This window comes from Aedes aegypti, chromosome 3 (genome assembly GCF_002204515.2).
Source record: "Aedes aegypti strain LVP_AGWG chromosome 3, AaegL5.0 Primary Assembly, whole genome shotgun sequence".
NCBI lineage: Eukaryota > Metazoa > Arthropoda > Insecta > Diptera > Culicidae > Aedes > Aedes aegypti.
Window position 1 is genome coordinate 12,498,633 of NC_035109.1, and position 19,478 is coordinate 12,518,110.

The following is a 19,478-nucleotide window of genomic DNA, read 5'->3' on the forward strand; positions in this document are numbered from 1 at the left end:
AGATTCATTCTTCGGTCGGGGAGACCCCGGCCAACCAGACAATCGATTCCAAATTCAGTTCTCCGAATCTCCGAACCTCGCCAAAGACAGGCAAGTGGTAAAAAAGGAATCCTCGGTCGGCGATAGGAACTTGTGCATGCTTATTTTTTTTTTTTTCGTATGCCGTCCCTGCGCTAAGCTCACCGTCGTTTGTTTGATGATGACGAAGAACTGCGGCGTGTGGTGGCGTTGCTTAGAGACTGGAAAGGCGCGCGCCAGCAGTTCAGCCTGAACCGTCGACCTGTTCGGATTGTTAGCCTAACGACGCGTGCGCCAACCACGTGCTTCCCCACGTAGATTAACCGTTTCGAACTCGCGAGTGATTGTTTGTGGAAATTCTTCGATTGTTTGTTTATTTTTTAAACGCGTGTCATTCTGCGGCTGGAATTACAGACCGAACTTCCGGGAATAAGCCATTTTATGAGACGTTTCGAATCATATGTTTTTTGTTTGTTTACCAGCTTTGAAACTTGCTGGCGGGCCCATTTATTTACGTTTCTTCTAGCGCCACATTAGGGAGGAGCTCATTCAATAATGGCGTGCAACGAGCTTTTCAATCTTCCCCAGTAAAATCAAAATCAGCAGGCAGGGAAGAATTTATTTCATTTACTGGTAACATCAGACATGTAACCGCGTAGAAAAATAGCCAGAAAGAGATAAAAATGTCATCACCAACAAAAACTTTACCAGCGCCATTCACATATCATACTAGTTTTTAAAACAATAACAATGAGCGGCCCGCCAGAAAACGTCATCCGACTGTCTCGTAAAATGGCTTATGGGATTTTATCGGTCATTCTCGCGGGTTGACAATGATTAGGAAGAATTTAGTGTGTGATTTCATCTGTTGAGAAAGAAACGAATGCCGCCTGGGGTGGAGATGTGCCTACTTGGATTAACCGAATCGGACGAGTGATTGTGGGAAAATTTGTCGAAACAAGTTACGTTGAAGAGTACCAAATATTGTACACGGAAAGCAAAAAAATAGTGTCTGTATCGTTCATACGTGTGCATATGCGGAGTGACTAAACCGTTGCAAAAGAAATCACCTCGATCGAGTACACTAATTCGATTTAAATCCAGTGGGAACCTTTATATGGATCAGTAATCAATATTCACGATGGTGTACAATGAAACCAAGGTAAGAGAACCGGGCACTTTTGTCTCCTTGTGGTATGGACGTGTCGTTTGATCGGGGCTCGACTGTATACCTCTGTCTTTCCATAGATAGTATAACAACGATGGTTGGCTGTACGAAACGGTAGCCGATTTCACATTAAGTATCGTTTGTGCAAGTTAATTGTGAACCAAAGGACGGTAGGAGAGTAAGGGGTGATATGGTCATCTTGATAATAAATAGTTAAAATCTGACTATCTTAGAATAATTTGATTAGATTTATGAAGACCAAATAAATTTCCAGCACTTTCAACCGAAATCGTCATCAAGAGTTTCAAAACCAATTGGACCAGTAGTTAAAATCAAAGTTTTTTTTTTATACAATATGCATATTATAGCTGAGTTTCAAACAGTTTGATCGTCAAATAGTCTCTAAGACACATTTTTTCATAAGGTCGCTAAAATAGAATAAAACACTCTCAAATATTTATGAATAGCTGTTATCAAATTCAAATGACTGTTTTACCCCGTGTACCCGTTACACCCTGTTTGCTTTTTAAACCGATCACTCGGTCGGATTTATGAAATACTTTTCAACACAATGTTACACGGATGAACGATTCATTGGTTATTTGATTAGCTGCTCCGTGTGGAATCGATGGTGGCATCATTTTGCTTGACAAAGTTCACTGTTGGAAACGAGAGTGTACTGATAGTAATTATTCTTGTACAATTTCACTGCACAGTAACAGTGGTTTCTGTTACATAGAAGGGCGCAAACCATAAGGGCATACAAGGGCACAATTTGTGAAGTTGTTCCTCGATTCTCACTACATTGGCGTAATTAAGAGGGGGCTAGGGTTATCTTAGCCCTCCTTATAAAAAAAAGTTCATCCCCTAGAATTGTTAAAACTTTGATGATACCTGTTACCCCTCTCCTTGCTCAAGAAATTTTGAAATTTTGAATGCGTCAAGTCTCTCAAAAATTCCAACTCAGGTTACGCTAATATTTTACTATTTTAGATGCATTTGTATTCTCCATGCATAATATTCTAATAAAAGGATGTTCATTAATTACGTAAGACGATTGTGACAATTTTTCAAACCCCTCTCCCCTCATAGTACACTTTTTTATGGGAAATAAAAGTAAATTGAATGGGACGTATGAAATCTAAAGTCCCGTCCCGTTATTAATGGACGACCCCTAAAGGCTGATTTGCTGCTGAAAAGGAATCGTTCAAGAAAATTCTCACTGATTTCTTGCAGAAATTTTCTGCACCAATTCCTGTTTGAACTGATACTTCGTTTTAACTGCGTTCTGCGATCAGAAAAAAAGCGTTTTCTTAGGCGGTTCCCAATGTCAAGAAAATACTTGTCAGCAGCAAACCAGGCTTAAGGATTTACATTTTCCACACCCCTCTAGATTAGCTTTAATGATTTTACATGATGACACTGAAAATGATAAGAAGGATTTATCAAACCAATAATTTAATGAATTTCGGATATCAAATCTTCAGTTTTCATTGAACCTTTTTGGTCATGGGAAGTTTTTGTCGGTAAATGATCTAAAGCTTAGCAGCGAAAAAATAATTGTGCTAGGAATATTTAAGAAAATGTTAAATCTGATAGGACGTAGAAAAAATCTGATGAAAATAGTATCAGTTAGTGAAAATTATGTATTGCGGCTCCTTTAATAATTTTTCGTTCTGCAGTAGCCGCCAAGTTCTGCCGCAGCTGTCAAAGTTCTACCACAGACTTAAGAATCATTGTATCATTGAAAGAAACCATCTAATCAAAGTATGCTAGTAAACTCCAAAGCATTGAAAATCAGAACAGTCACCATCGTGGTTTCAAAGGTATCATCGCAGCCGATCGATGATGCTTTGAAAAAATCAGTAAAGTGACAGCTGCGGTAGTTCTCTGTTCAGCCGGTAGCTTTCTATGTTCAATATAAAGCCTGGGATTCACTTTTACTGATACATAGAGTAAACGTAAAGCTAAGTATGCTCCTTCGCCTCAGAAAAGTAAAATTTTCTTGAACAAAACTAATCAAAAAATTCTCTACAATGAGGATCTCCATTTGAAATGACATTTCTTCTCAAACTGCGTACTGAGATCAAAGAAAAATGATTTTCTTGAGCAGGTTTTGCAAGAAATTTCCCACGTATCGAGATAGGCGTTTACATTTTTTTTTTCAGGTGCATAGTCTCGATGAGTCGTTAACCACGTTTCCCCATTGCATTGCGTTGCGTGGTAACGGAATTTTTAGAAGATTGCATACTGAAAACTGTCATGTTATTTAGAGTCAACTCTCCCTAACTCGATATTGAAGGGACCATCGAGTTAGGGAGGTATCAAGGTACAGAACAAATATTTTTAAAATTTTGAAGTTATTGTAAATTTTACAAAATACATTCAAAATAGTTATTTCATCGTGAAAATTAGTAAAATTTTGATACACCCTCCTACTTGACATTTTTTGAACAGTCAACAAAAGTTTTATCACCCCGAAACAGGTAAACACCCTTAATTTTACTATAAGCATAATCATAACATTCAAGTTTATGGAATGTATTAACAGGTAATTCCGTACATGATTCCATATTTAAATAGAACTCAATGGCATGGCTGCATCAATGTTCCTTGCTAAAGTAAAGTGAAGCTAAACAACTGATTCTGGATTGAAACAATCATTGCTACACTTAGCTTAACGATCTTATGATTGAAGCGATTACCACAATTCAAAATGTATTCTTCCCGACAGAAGTAAGCACTATCAAATGTCGCCACTATACAGTATGGCACATGACAAAAATGCAAAAATCGTCATATCATGTTTCATGGTAGTTTTTACATGGAAAATGAAAACGAAACAAAAAACTGTTTGGACTTTGTTTTTTGCTTTGGACATGATTTTCATCTATTACTTTTGTATTTATTTATTTATTTATTATCGTTAATCAAAGTAGACTACATGTTAACACTTAAATCTATATACTGCTATATCTTACAGAGTTAAAGTATATTCTTAGGTTACTACGCGACATTGTTAAATCTATTGTTTCGCAATGTTGATTATATAAACTCATCATTCGGTTTAGAGGAGAAAATTTTGCATAATTAGTACGACGGTGATTAATAAAAAACAAGTTACGATTCCTCAATTGCCGGGAAGGAGTATAAAAATTTAAACTGTTTAATAGGTTAGGAGAATCAATACGATGCGAAACAATATCGTTCACGAATGAAACCATAGCGAATTCGCGGTGCTTTTTCAATGTCTGGATATCAATGAGCATGCATCTTGATTCATAAGATGGAAAAGGGAAGGATGTCCAGCCCAATTTACGAAGAGCATATAACAGAAATAGCTTTTGAACTGATTCAAGACGTTCTTCATGCGTCTTCATAAAAGGAGACCATACAATACTACAATACTCTAATATAGACCTCACGTAAGCGACGTACAAAGTTTTAATGGTGTATGGATAATTAAAGTTAGAACCAAAGCGTTTGATAAAACCGAGCATATTTGTTGCTTTATGTATCATGGTGTTGTAATGATCGATAAAAGTGAGTTTTGAGTCTAAAATTACGCCTAAATCTCTGACCCTATCGCATTTTTCAACGATTTGATTTCCTAAAACTACAGTTGTTTCTTCTGTGTTTCGCTTTCTGTTAAAAGTAATTAAATTACATTTTTTAACATTTAACTGAAGTAGGCTTTTACTACACCATTCATCAAAAATAGATATCTCACTCAGATAGATGTCAATGTCGTTAGCTTACTTGATTTCCATGAATAACTTCATATCATCGGCATAGATAAGAATATTTATATGCTTAAGAATGTAGGAAATATCATTTACATATAATATGAAAAGAAGAGGTCCTAGATGTGAGCCTTGAAGAACTCCTGATGTAACATGGATAGGATTCGATTTTTTACCATTATATCTCACTATTTGTTGCCGATTTGTTAAATATGATTGTATCCAGTTCAAAGATGGTTTATCAAATCCTATTTTTTCTAACTTGAAGAGTAACATAGAGATGTCAATGCGGTCAAATGCTTTGCTGAAATCAGTATACAGAGCCTCTACATAGTTACCATTGTCCATAGCATTCAAAGTATAATTGGTGAATTCTAGTAAATTTGTAAATTTTCACCTTACTATAGAGAAAAAATAACCAAAACGACCGCTATGAAAAGCACAGATAGCGCCACCGTAGCCTTGTATTCAAACACACAGCAATGTTGTCACAATGTCAAATCCCATATACGATGGCGTCGCTGTTTTTATGCGGTGAGTGCCGAAAGACCTTCAATTATTCATTGGAAACATACCTTTTAATTTTATCATGCAACCATCGAGATCAACATCTTTGTGATGGAAGGTTTTAAAAGACCAAAGATGAGGTGATAAGTAGCTGAAGCGTTGGAGATTTAAACAATTTTTAGAATAAACGGCTCATTCTGGAGAGCCGTGGTGAACCTTCATAAAAGTGTCATAGGCGGCCCTGTTTTGCTTAAAACCTATGAGCCAGTACTGATCTGAGTTGTCTCTAACCAATGGAACTTCCTAATTAATCTCATATAAACTTTTGTATTTATTTTTCATTAAACATTACCCAAAAATAAAACCATATCAAACCCATGAGACACAAACTATGATCATGGCAAAACATTTTGTTGTAATCGCAAAGAAGCAAGTTTTCTAAAAATTCATCACCAGAGTATACGACGATCGAACGCTTTTTCTAACCTTCAGCGACCAAAACCTCCAAAATATGACAAAAATCGTCCTAGACAGCAAAGTACTGTAAGAAAATACTACAGTTATCAAAAATTTCATTCACACACAAAAACATTAACAATAACGCTTGTGGAGCTAAATTCACGTTCAAAAATTTTTCGCATTTTTTTATGGGACATACTGTAACTGTTGTAATTTCTCTTCATAATCTATCAGAATAATTCGTTACCACGTCTTCCCATGTACACTGCCGTGAATCGCAAGTCAGTCCCATCTGTAAAAAGTAGGCATTGAGAAAATGGACTGTTTTCAAACTCGTTTTCTATACGAATATTTAAAAAAATCCAGAGAATTGGAACATGTTCCATTCCAAACTGAATGAAACTTTCACAACTTGCTTTTCACTACGATATCTTTGCGAGAAAAATATAAAGATGATCAAAACAAGTTACATTTTTGTGTTTTACGGTGCGAAAGTCGGTAATGGGACTGATATGCGGTTACTTTTCATTATGGGACAATTTGACTTGCTGTTTTTTTCCTATTTTTTCCGAACAAATCATATTATTCCATTACTTCAGCTGAAAGAGCATTGGAAGAGATCTTGAAAACTGAACTCAACTCAATTTTGACGAAAATGCAGATGGGATTGACTTGCGATTCACGGCAGTACAGGGGATAGGCAAAATTTTGCCTAAATTCAAATGCTTGTAACTTTATGAAAAATTGATGAAATTGGATGCATCCGGAAGCAGTCGACGGAAAATTTGGTCTAGTTTCAGGAATGTGCTTGACCATGCATATTGGCCATTCGACACCGGAGATATTCCGGATTTTCCTAGGTTATGTCCAAATGTCATTTTTTCTGTCGCTCGTATTTTTGTGCGGCGTGAAGTTGCGTGAAGTTTACAATTTTCCTAAAAACTAGAACTTATAGGAAGTTGATTGCCGGTGGATGCATTAAGATTTGTTGAAAATCTTCAGAAATATGACCATTTCCGTAAAACTGGTTCCGGAAAATATGGTCAATCATGTTAGTATTACCCTGGAAGGGAGTCACCGATACTACTTACTTGATACTTGATGGGCTACAATTCGCTACGATGAATCTGCGCCGAATGGATGAGTCTTCTCCACTGGGCTCGGTCCTGGGCCAATCGCTTCCAGTCGCCCTGAACGTTAAGTGCCCTTAAGTCCTCCTCAACCGCAAAAAGCCATCGTGTGCGCGGCCTACCACGAAGTCGGCGGCCTCGTCCGGGTTCTCTGTTGAATATTATCTTTGCTTGTCGTTCTTCCGGCATACGGGCAACGTGACCAGCCCAACGCAGCCTGCCGTGTTTTATGCGCTTGACAATATCCACCTCTTTATACACTTGGTACAACTCGTGATTCATGCGACGCCGCCAGATGCCGTTTTCTAGTTTACCGCCGAGTATTGTTCGCAGCAATTTACGTTCAAAGACCCCGAAAGCTCTCCGGTCGACTTCCTTCAATGTCCGTGATTCATGGTCATAAAGGACAACCGGAAGGATCAGTGTCTTGTATAACGCAAGTTTTGTTTTCGTTTGCAGGCTACGGGACTTCAGCTGGTTACGGAGCCCGTAGAAAGCCCGACTCGCAGCTGCAATACGTCTTTTCACCTCGCGGGTAACATCATTATCGCATGTCACTAGTGTTCCAAGATACACAAATTCTTCCACCACTTCAAACTTATCACCACCTAGCACCATTTCGCTACCACTAACACGTCCGGACCCACGTTGACCACCAGCTATCATGTACTTCCTTTTTGTGGTGTTGATCGTGAGCCCGATTCTCGCTGTCTCCCTCTTGAAAGGCACGAACACCTCTTCCACTGCCCGACGGTCAATCCCGATGATGTCGATATCGTCCGCGAAGCCAAGGAGCATATGAGAACGTGTGATAATGGTACCGCTTCTCTGCACACCGGCTCTCCTGATAGCACCTTCGAGCGCTATGTTGAACAGCAAGTTAGAAAGAGCGTCACCCTGTTTCAATCCATCTAAGGTTACGAACGATGATGAAATCTCGTCCACCACCCGCACACTTGATTTTGATCCATCAAGCGTTGCACGAATCAGTCTAATCAGCTTCGCCGGAAAGCCATGTTCGGACATAATTTGCCACAACTCGTTTCTCTTCACTGAATCGTACGCTGCTTTGAAATCTACAAACAGATGATGAGTCTGCACCGATACTACACACGAAATATTGAACAAGACTTTTCCAAATTGCAAGATAACTTCCGCTCACCAACGACAATCAAGGCAGGCTTGGAAAAAATCGCTAGTTTTCTTTTGATGTGTACCTGCGATCTTTCTGGACAAACCTGGAAAAAGGGCCATAGTTTCGTGTGCATTTAATTTCGATTTTGATTGGAAAAGAGTAAAAAATGCGTGTTTCAGTAATTTATATTCGATCAAATTAAAAGGTGCTATCGTGGCATTGCTTTTGGGTGTGCAGGAATTGATTTTCAACCGATTGTTGTCAACTTTGTTGTAATGCAAAAATATGTTTTGATCAATTACGCGCTTTTCATGTTTGTCCATTCTTTAAGATCTGGGCTCACAATGACAGTTCGTGACAGCAGAATCTCGGCTCACTATGACGTACATAAATTTTGTATCGGTTTCTCCCTCCCAGGTATTACCAATCATGTAAATATTATTCGGAGCTTTATCCAAGTGGCATCAATCTTCAAAATGATGCTTTCAGCAGCATATTCAGAACCATTAGATGCACTGACCACTCTATAGTAGGTTCCACGTGCCCTGAGGGAAGTGGCCAATTAGGAACATATCTGGAACCATATTAATATGGGCATCAAACTTCAATATTTTCAAAGGTGGTGCTTCTGGAAGCATTTTAAGCACCATCGGCTGCCATGGCCACTCTATAGTAGGTTCTAGGTGCCCAGGGGGATGTGGTCAATTCAAAACACGAACCTTTAGTGAACATCACAACCTTTCTGTTGTCTTCTCTCCAAGAAATATCTTTCGTATAGTATAATTGATTTTTTTTAACAAATATCCTTTCGAATGTGAACGATATTACATTACATATGATGAGCTCGACTGCACACGGTGTGCTGGAACACAGATATTATCAAACTTGCATGAACCTCCGATCTTTTTTCACTAAAAGTTAGCCTTGGTAGATAAGAAAAGCTTGGAGTGTATTAAAAAATCTTTCATCGGCAAAAAATTGAAAAAAGTCGATTTTTGTGGTTTTGCCCTCTCTTTTGTATGGAATTCTTAGGATAATACTAGAATTACACTAATTCCGATGGATTTAAACCGCCTAGAGACCAATGCAATTTATCTTGAACAAAATGAATCATAGATGTTTCAAATTAAGCATAAATATTACATACACCCCCACAATATGACCCGCCTATGGCAGTATGCCGCATTTTATATAATCAAAAATTTCACTTATCGCCTTAGAACAGCTAGGATTCCAGTACCAATTTTAAGTTATGTACATAGAACCGCTTGAGTAACTACCAGTAGTTTGAACATCGCTTCAGTAGTAGATGTTCAGAAATGATGTACTACCACTATTGGAACATCAGTATCAGATATCCACTTCAGTCCACTTTTTAGATTCCACAACAAGTGTGTAAAATTTTAGCTCAAAAGGTGAACATTTAATTCAGCGCCGGTTGTTCAAAGTTTATTCCAATGATATTTGTATGGGTTAACATACTTACGCAATGAACAATCGTCAGATGTCACCCATTGAATTCTATAAAAAATATGAACGCAAACCTCGTAGGGTATTTCTACAATGAAGACCGCGGGCAAAATAATTTTCAGCTAAAATCAAGGCCAATGCAATAAATTTTCCCAATCTGTTTAAATTTTTCCAGCAAAAATCCATTTATATCTCTTAACAAAAGAAATAATAGTTTAAATTTTACTGGCGCCAAACGGAATAGCGATATTTAGACTAGCAACACTTTTTTTAGTGCTGTTCTGGTATATTGTGTATAAAGCGCACTGCTTCTGACAAAGACAATATACGAGACTCGAATGTTTCCTTTTAAAGTTAAAAATGGTTTTGAAAGATGCATAATAACTAACATGAAAACATAAATTTTAGTTTTAGCCAGATGAATTGACTATCATGGTGCGTTATTGATGTGTGATTCTAGAAAGTATACCCAATAAGCGGATGCAAAATCTTTGTCTATCTTACACTCTTATATAAAATCTGTAAACAACAAGACCAGAGAATGTATATATTTTTATGACATATCTACTATATTAAGAAAACTCCTTACCTTTTTGAACAACGAATCTAAATGATTCCACTAATTTAGAGAAATTAAGAATATTGCTAATATTGATGTGTGGTGGGATGTCTACTGTAAGTTTATATTAAGATTAAAACGAATTCACAGTGTAACAAAAAATGACATCTCAAGGATCAAATAATGTATCTATAGTATATTTGGGATTGCTGAATATGATGCCGTTCTAAGAAATGTTCGTGCACGTCATTTTTTAGCTGCAGGTCGCAAAAGTTGAATTAAACAATGGTTTCATTAACGTTTACATAAAATTTAAAGTACGATTCATTATATTTTTATGATCTAATACATTAAGCATGCGAAATAGGACTTAAACTTTCATTTCAGATATAATTTGGTTGAAATTGCACGATTTAATTTAGATTTAATCAATTTTTCCAACATACTTGCAGTCTCCATAAAAAAATCTTCGTTTATTTATTTATTTTTTTATTTCTTAACCTTAAAAAACAACTTTTGAGCGTCTCAAGTTTTATGAACTTTGTTGATAACTATTGTTATACACATAAAGTTTGAATTACGAGGCAAATTAGGCATATAAATGTCCATACAAGCAGGCAAACGTGCATGCAAGTTAACTGATATAGTCAAATTTTGCATTTTCAACAGCCAATATCTCAAAAACTAGATGTGCTATGATATTTTTTTAAACGGCAGTGGATTCAGCAACCCTTACTTAAGTTAATAGCGGTATTTCGGCGCTTGAGAAAAAAACGTGTTCCGCAGTGTTATGTCAGTAAATGTGAAGTCGATAAAATACGGCATACTGTTATGGGCTGGTCATATTGTGTGGGTGTATGTAATATTTATGCTTAATTTAGAACGTCCAATGATTGATTCGGGCTTATGATGTGTCCCAATGGTCTTTAAGCGGTTCAAATTCAGCAAATTAGTGTAGCTCTATTATTCACCTATGTATGAAACCCATATACAAATAGAGTACAAAACACAAAAATCGACTTTTTTTCAAATTTTTGCCGATGAAAGATTTTTTAATATGCCGCAAGCTTTTCTTGACTACCAAGGCTAACTTTTAGTGAAAAAATATCGGAGGTTCATGCAAGTTCGATAATATGTGTGTTCCGTGGCTGCAGCATCTAGCAGTTCGCAGTACCTTGAAGTATTTTTCCATCATCCACGAGTAAATGTCTGCAATTGATACGAGAAGTCAGTTCATAAGGTCGGAAATTTTGTTATTCTCGATATCTTCATCTGGTAGGCGAACATAAGCCGTATTTCAAGATCAGACGGTTAAGGCAGTAATGGATTTTGCTTAACTATATTGGGCCAGTTGACTCATTATCGAAATTGAAAAATGGAGTTTAATCTGTAGGTACACAATTTTCAATCACAGTAGCCATGAAATGCAATGTACACTTTTTGCTTCATTCAATTTTAAACAGTCAAGATTTAAAAGGGCTGAGAATGGTAATAGTAAACAGTAGGCTTGAATTTCGCGATACTAGCGGGTCTTTCCTGACTACAGTAGTTTAAAAGCGTGAGTCTAATCAAGTAGCCTTTGCTGGGTGCATGAATTTTCTAAATCAGTAGCGTTATTGCAGAATGAAAACGCGGGAAATGCAACGGGAAATATAACATTGTTTGCTGTAATTTTGGGATGGGAACAGCCTATATAATCTGATAAAAAATAATGTAAAGAGTCAACTCTCCATAACTGGACATTCTGTGTCTCGATTTCAGGTTATGATACCATAGTAAAAGTTGGTTTTTATGGATACCTCGATGGTCTTTTGTACCGTAGTTGTACTGATTTTATATTCTATAACTCGATATATCCCTTACTCGATGGGCCCTTCAATATCGAATTATACATAGTGGATAGTAATAGAAATGTTTTCCAATGCTTACAGAAAAGATATGAATTTTAAGAGTTCTCTTTACAATGATTGAGTTTTTTTTAAACTTTGTACTTGGAATCCATCTTCGTTACGGTACGACTCCCAATTACCCACTTGTACACCGAATTCAAATTTAAAGGTGATGCTCACCACCATGCAAAAAGCAAACACACTCAGCATTTCTTAATGTTTGACCAGTTTTTGAGTGGCGTCTCCGTGGGCTACGGTTTCGGTCAGCAGAGATCATAAGTATGCGCAAAACTGAGTGTGACACTGCCCTTGGGATGGGCGTCTCGTCAACTTGAATTTCTTGGCTGAGCCTATTTGGTTTTGATCAATATGGTTTTATATTTATCTTTCCCATTTGTCCAAGATTTCTATGCCTGCTTGGAGCGTCACAAACATTATTTCTTACTTATCTTATGTTGATGTCTACTGTGCTAATAATCTATAAAGAACTACAGTCAACTCTCCATAACTCGGTATTGAATCGAATTTGAAAATCGAGTTTGGGAAGTATCGAGTAGCAGAACTTGTGCAACTGTGATCCAAGGTCCATCGAGTTAGCGTCCAACTCGCCATTGTCGTAAATAGAACAGAAGTTATCAATTCGCAGAATGCTGAGAATTTCACTCACTCTATCAAACGCTAATCCATCGCAATCAAACGCAATGCAAATTTGACCCGTTTTAGCCCTAACAAATTCCGAAATGACTAACGTGCTGTTCCCTGATAATGATCGTTGACGTCTGCGGGCAGCACTTCGTCACTTCGGTGGGAACTTCGCTACCAGATCGCAACTAGTAGAGCTTCTAGCAAACAATTGACTCACTACTTCTGCCTTCGTCTCCACCCGACTGACGACACTGATCTTGATCTTGATCACACTGCAAGTGAATTAATAGAAGCATCGCTCGAGAATCGGCCATTTGGCGCGTCGTGGAAAATTCTAACTAAGTTGCGTTCGTTGAATTATCAGAAAAATATCGCGAAGGAGATTTTTGCTCACTTATCATTAGAAACCTGAAAATAGGTCTACTCATGCTGGAAAGCGTGATCTACCCGATCGAGTTTGCTATCTCTCGCGGTCAGTCAGTGGCGTGGGGGATAATTGCCGGCTCGTCAGACAAGTTAGTGCAGTCGAGTTACCGGTAACTTTGAGGTCGGGTCACTAGCTTTGGCAGATTTTCTGTATTAACAGTTGAGGCTCTCTAAATTAGCCCTAATTCGATTTGAAACTATCGTCTTAGCACCCAATTAGCAAGATAGGAAAATAATGATTAACTTCTTACGAAGTGAGTAACCAATACTTAAAAGAAGATCTAATCGTGAGATTCAAGAGAAGCATACAACTACAACGCATGTGCGTAGTCAAAGGGGGGTAGGTGGGGGTCGTTGTCCTTTGCCCCATGCCTGACAAAAAAAATAACTACATAACATACAATTCTCTAATTTTTTTTAAGAATTTCTAGAGAAATCCACGAAGCAATCAATAATGGAGTTTTTTTGATCAATAATTGGACGAACCTAAAAAGAAATTGATAATGAAATCTTTGGAGATTTTTTTTTCAACTCTCGTAAGTTTAAAGTAAATCAAAAAAAAAAACTGAGACTTTCCAGAAGAATTTCAGAAAAGGCATAAAAGAAGTATCTGGAGGATTGATTTCATGAATGAATATTCACCGTGAGATCCAGGTGAAATTCCAGTTGATGTTCTTGTGAGATTCCTCCAAAAACCTTTTAGAGGAATGTTTAAAGAAATTTTCATACGTTTACCTGCAAAGTATTGAGAATAATAGAACTCGAGAAACTTCTCGATGTTTCCTTAGAGAATTTATTATATCCTTATATCTACGCATACGGCAAGAAACATAGGTTGATCAACCGATTCAGCACTTCTTCTAACCAAGAAAAGCCCGAACCGTTTTCTGCTGCCATGATCTAGTCAAGACATTTTTTGTTTCGCATTTTTCATGAAAACGAGGTTCAATGGCCTCATATGTCACGTTTCATGCACATAATATGTACCTCGCATGCTGCCTACTCAGATCCATGAATAAATTTATCAAACAAGGGTTACCTAGATCTTCGCACAGCTCAAGAAACCGCTTCTCCGCGGCACTACGATCGCTATAAAATCTTCCAATGTCAAGGTCGTCGTCGCCATTTATGTCAGCTGCTCGTGTTTATCGTTGTAATGCAAGTCCGAAACCAGTTTTGTCGTCCAGCTAAAGCAACTTCCTGAAATGCGTAGCTCGGTTTACTCGGAGGTTCACTGAGCTGCGTTCAGTTCACAGCTAAAAATTCACACGTGTTGATCCAAGAAAACTGTAGTCCGCCCTGTGCGCTACGAGTTAGGACAAAGTGCCAATTAGTGAATCCATCGGTCGCCGGTGGGAAACCGTTTCGATCGATCGAAGCAAGCGTGGTGATTTTCAATACTGATGCACGTTGTGGGTAGACGCAGTAACCTTACATTTTTTTGTTTCCAAGAACTGCGGTCAAGTACAAGTTCAACCGAAGTGAAGGACGTGAAAGGAATACAGTTGATACGGTTCTAAATTGTTCCTTTATGGTCAATATTGCAGTACATTGTGATAAAAGTGTCGGCTAATTTTATAATTTGCTATAAAATTAGCCGATACGGCTAAACATGGATCAGTCAAAGTGAATATTTACCGAGGCTACTGTCTGAGTGACGAGAAAATATTTGCAAATGTTAAACATTGTCTACTATGTCACGTTTGTCGTGGTGAAGCAGAATCCGCTCCAAGTCACTTCACATGTTCAATTGTGTCACTCGTACCTTACTCTTAAGCCGCAAGTGTTCGGTCTTTGCTATAGGCGAAACGTAAACAAAAGCCAAGCCAATTCATCAACGCCTTCTTGATCTGTACCCTTTCAGTTTCTTGAGAAATCCTAGAAGTTTTGCCTTTCTGTTATTGCTGAGCTCCGCAGAAAAGCGGTTGTTTCACTCCAAATTTTGACTACAGAAGATTCGAATGTCCAGGTGATTAAGTTTAGACGAAATTCGTTTTTGATGAAGTGTCACGTAGAATTTGAGCAATTTTTGATCGCTTTTTTTTAATTCACGCGTTGGATGCATGCAAGTGACACTAAAAGAGGCTACAAGCGGTAGTCAAATTACACGTATCTGTCAAAAGATAAGCAATTAGGGCGGAATTAGAAGAGATAATACTCAAATCTACATTTTTGATTCTCTTTATTGCGATTTTGCTCAAAAGATTCAAATACTTAAAATCGGTATCAATGTATATTTTCATTGTCCAGTCAGCTCTTTCAGAATTGCTCTTTAATAATTAAGTGCAACTCAATGAAGTACAGCTAGATGAATTGTTCCTAGGTTTTACCTCTGTTTAACAACTCATCAGAATTGGCAGACATGACATGCTGTGATGGTGTTGAAAGAGCACTCAAGCTTTTTGACGTTTGATTCTAAAAAAATGAACGAAGGATGCGGCGCGATTGTGAACTGCGTTCAAAATGTCACGTTGTCAATCTGCACATATAATGGCTTGCAATCCAAGGCAGATGCATGCAAAAGAATACCGCTTTGGGAGCTGTTAGCAAAAAAAAACGAAAAAGTAGAGAGGACTTCTTAGCAAAGCATGCTAAACAAGCAGGTTTAATGATAGGAAAACTCCCTGGACCGGTTTCTTGGACGTCGTAGACCTTTACAGAATTTTCAAGGTCAATCTGCTCGAACTCTACCTCTGTGTGGAAGATATTTTCCTACTTATTTCCGTAGAGAAGATGTACAGCAAAGGAGGCTTCGGACGATTTCACTCGATTGCGGTACAAGGTTAAACTGTTCAACGCAATCAATCACTTCAAATATATGAAGTTAGATTTTCTAAGACCAAAACTTCCAGGATAAAATTTCAATTTAAGCAAAGCGTTTTCGAATTCAAATTTTTCGATTATTCAACGGATCACAGCCATTGTTGTGCATTAGCCGCAGTAGGCCGTTGTTGTCATGGTATTTCACCTTGAGGGAAGTGAAAATTTATTACACCCCTAATGTCCGCAAAGTGTTTGAACACCGGTTCCTATTAACAACGGCGCTCAAAGCTTCCAAGCGACGTCGGAGAGGCTTTGTATTGTGCTAAGTGGTAATTAAATAACATCGATGCTGCACAAAGTTTGGCGGTCGTTTTGTTGTTTGTTGGTTTTGGTATTGCTAAATAAAAATGTCAAACATGAAAGGTTGACGATGATGGAGTCTGTTAGATGCAGCGATAGGTATTTTTAACGATAATGTTTTTGAAGCTATTTAAGGCTAAGTAGCCCGTCATTCGTTTTGGCAACAATGATGACGTTTCAGCTTGCATTTCAAAGTGATAAAACTCAGTCTTGATAGTTTCTATTGACTTGAAAAAGTATCACTGTATGCGCTTACATGCATGATATATTTTTAGCTGTGTCAGTGCAAAACCAACTGATTTTCTTTGATTCGAAATCGTGAGATGATTTAGCAACAATCATCAACGACGCGTACAAATTTCAATGACGGCCTACTTCGTTATCGAAGAACAAAACGTTCCGGGCGTCGGTACCGGAAATTGCTAATAACGAAGACTTTTGTTTGTTTATTTACTACTTTCGGAGTTCAATCTAAGTTGAAAGCAGGGTTAAATTTTTGAAGAAAATAGTTACTAATGAGTGATTATCATTGCAAGATTCAAGATTGCAAGAATCTTGATCCATTCCTTCTCTGAATTTTGAACTCATCAAAATAGGTTAAGGAATTCCTTTCAAGCGGAAAACTGGGTGCAAACAGATACCCAAAAACTTCACAAATGAATTGAAATTAAGGCAAAGTAAGCCATCATTGAAATTTGTACGCGATATTGATAATTGTTGCTAATTCATCCTACTGTTCCGAATCAATGAAAATCAGTTGGTTTTGCACTGACATAGCTGAAAATGTATCAACATACTCTCGGTATGTGAGCGTATCTTGTGATACTTTTTCGAATCAATATAAACTATGAGGACTAAGTTTTATTACTTTGAAATGATTCTATCATGGCTTCCAAAACGAATGAAGGACAGCTTAGCTTAAAGGTATGATTGATAGATGTGAAAATAAATGCTGGTGATCATATCATCCAAGTAGGCTCCCAAACTCCCCTGCCTTACGAAGATAATTAGTTCTCCATTTGAACTTTTTTTTTTGTCCATCACCTTTAACGACCGGACGTTCTTCGACAAGAACGATGATCATCGCCGAAATCTCCTAATTGCAGCAAAAAGATCGCTTGAAACGAATCGGTATTTTGCATTAATTTCGTTGGCCTCACAGCTCAAGAATAACAAGCGTTTTTACCAATCATGGTTTAGTGACGTCAACGTAAATAGTAGCTTATGATTTATTACATTTTGGCAAACATGAAGAGTTGCCCAACTCGTTGCATTTCTTAGGACCTGTATTTGCTCTGTGTATGTTTAAAGTTTTTTATTAAGGCTTCTTGTTAGGAAGGTATCGAGTTATAGAACACATAACCAGTGCAAATGCCATTCAAGGGACCATCAGGGTAACTATAGAAACCAACTTTTGCTATGGTTTTCTCACTCGATATCGAAATACGCATTATCGAGTAATGGGAAGTATGCACTTCGACAGAAAAGTAAACGCCTATTCGCTCTAAAGAAGGTACGGTGCTGCCATCTGGAAAAAGTTTACTCTATGCGTGAAGCGTCGAAAATTTAACCCGGCAAGGTATGGGAAGTAAAATTTCAAATGCTTATATAAAATTAATTACAATAGCTATTTAAATTCTTTTCAGTACATGTAGATAGACTATTGATGGGCTACATCATAGACACATTATTTTGATTTTTATTTTTTTCCTCAATTTTCTGCGGATTCTATAGCTTATCACAAATCTAACCCCGTACACTAAACAGAATTTAATTAAATTTAGTTTTGAATTATTTAGAAGCATTTGAAAATTGACTTCCTATGCTTTGCTATGTAAAGAAATCGGAGCTTCACGCATAGGGTCAACTGTGGTAATTGCCTCCGTCATCGTGAATCTCGATGCGTGGGAAATTGCTTACAAGCAGGCTTGGGAACTGTGACCACAATTCACCACAGTTCATCGATTCTGCCAGTCAACCAAAACACAAAGCAGCAGCTGCATTAATACCATCAGGCGTTGCGCTGCCAACGGTTCACACACTGCTTGAATGTTTTTTTCTCTCCTCTATGATCGTTTTCGGGCAGCCATTCCGAGGTGAATGATTGAAAAAATGTTAAATAATTCAATCGCTAATATTTTGCTTGTGTTAACTGAAATCTATTAGCTCTAACAGCAAGAGCACCATCATTCCGTTGCGATACATATAAACAAGTTCAATTTCATGCTGCCTTTATCGAGCAAAAATGCAAAACCCCGAAAACCGCAAAAATCGTGTCACCACTGTGCTAGTGTGTGAGTAACTTCCTTACGGTTTTGAGAAAATTAATTCAGAAGAATAACAACCTGTCTTCTAAGACTGTTTTATAATAAATCACCTTTTTAATTTTTTTTCGCCGTGTGTATTGCTTAAATTTTGCATACAATAAGCTCGCTTAGCTTAGCTTAGCTTAGACTGACTACACATATCAATGGTTGCTATTCCGTGATGGATCGAAGTCAGTGAAAATGCACAAAGAATCAACTAGAAGTTCGGCTGGGATTGGCCATAATCTTCTTCAGTGTGCATAATTCAGTGCCTCTATTAATACAGGGTCAATAACGGCACCGGCCACGTCCTTGCAGTCAGGTGGGATTGGGGGAAGGAATGTTAGTGTGTAACCTTTGCTTTTTGGAGACCGTGTTTGCCTCTGCATCTCCACAAAGGTTACTGGGAGGGATGTTTGTTAATGGGGAGGATCGTTGGGTCATAGGATTCATTTTGATAAGCGATTAGACCATGATAAACAATGATTTGTGAGATATATACATGCTTATACGTAAATATAATATTTTCATTTGATATGAACAATTTCTATGTAGAGGAAAATTATGCCGACACTTGAGGTGACGAACCATTCAAAGTTTGTTGAACAAATACCTAAATGTAACATTCCTACAGCTGTCAGGACGAAAGCATGTGTTATTATATTTTACTCATTTGAAAAGAAACAAAAAACTCGATTGGTTGGGACATCATAGAACACTCTTATTCTTATGCCGACACTTACAGTGGCGAACCATCCAAAGATTGTTGAATAAAGTGAACCTTTCGCAAGTCTACACTTGTAGTGTCGAACCATTCAAAGTTTTTTTAATTACAAAAATAAAGGTAGGTGTTCTGAAAAAAAATGTTAAACATAAATAAATCATTAATCAGAGTTTGTG

At 37.6% G+C, this 19,478-nt stretch overlaps 1 protein-coding gene across 2 annotated transcripts in view; it reads left to right on the forward strand.

Annotated features, from left to right (window-relative positions):
* Positions 1–252: 252 nt before the first annotated feature.
* LOC5564323 (long-chain fatty acid transport protein 4) overlaps positions 253–19,478 on the forward strand; it is a 65,729-nt gene continuing 46,503 nt past the window's right edge. The window contains exons 1-2 of one of the 2 annotated variants that reach the window (XM_021854361.1): positions 253–385; positions 860–1,180. In XM_021854361.1, coding sequence (XP_021710053.1) covers positions 1,160–1,180 — 21 coding nt within the window. In that variant the 5' untranslated portion in view covers positions 253–385; positions 860–1,159. The remainder of the gene's footprint in view (positions 386–859; positions 1,181–19,478) is intronic. The other variant, XM_021854362.1, reaches the window with a different exon arrangement.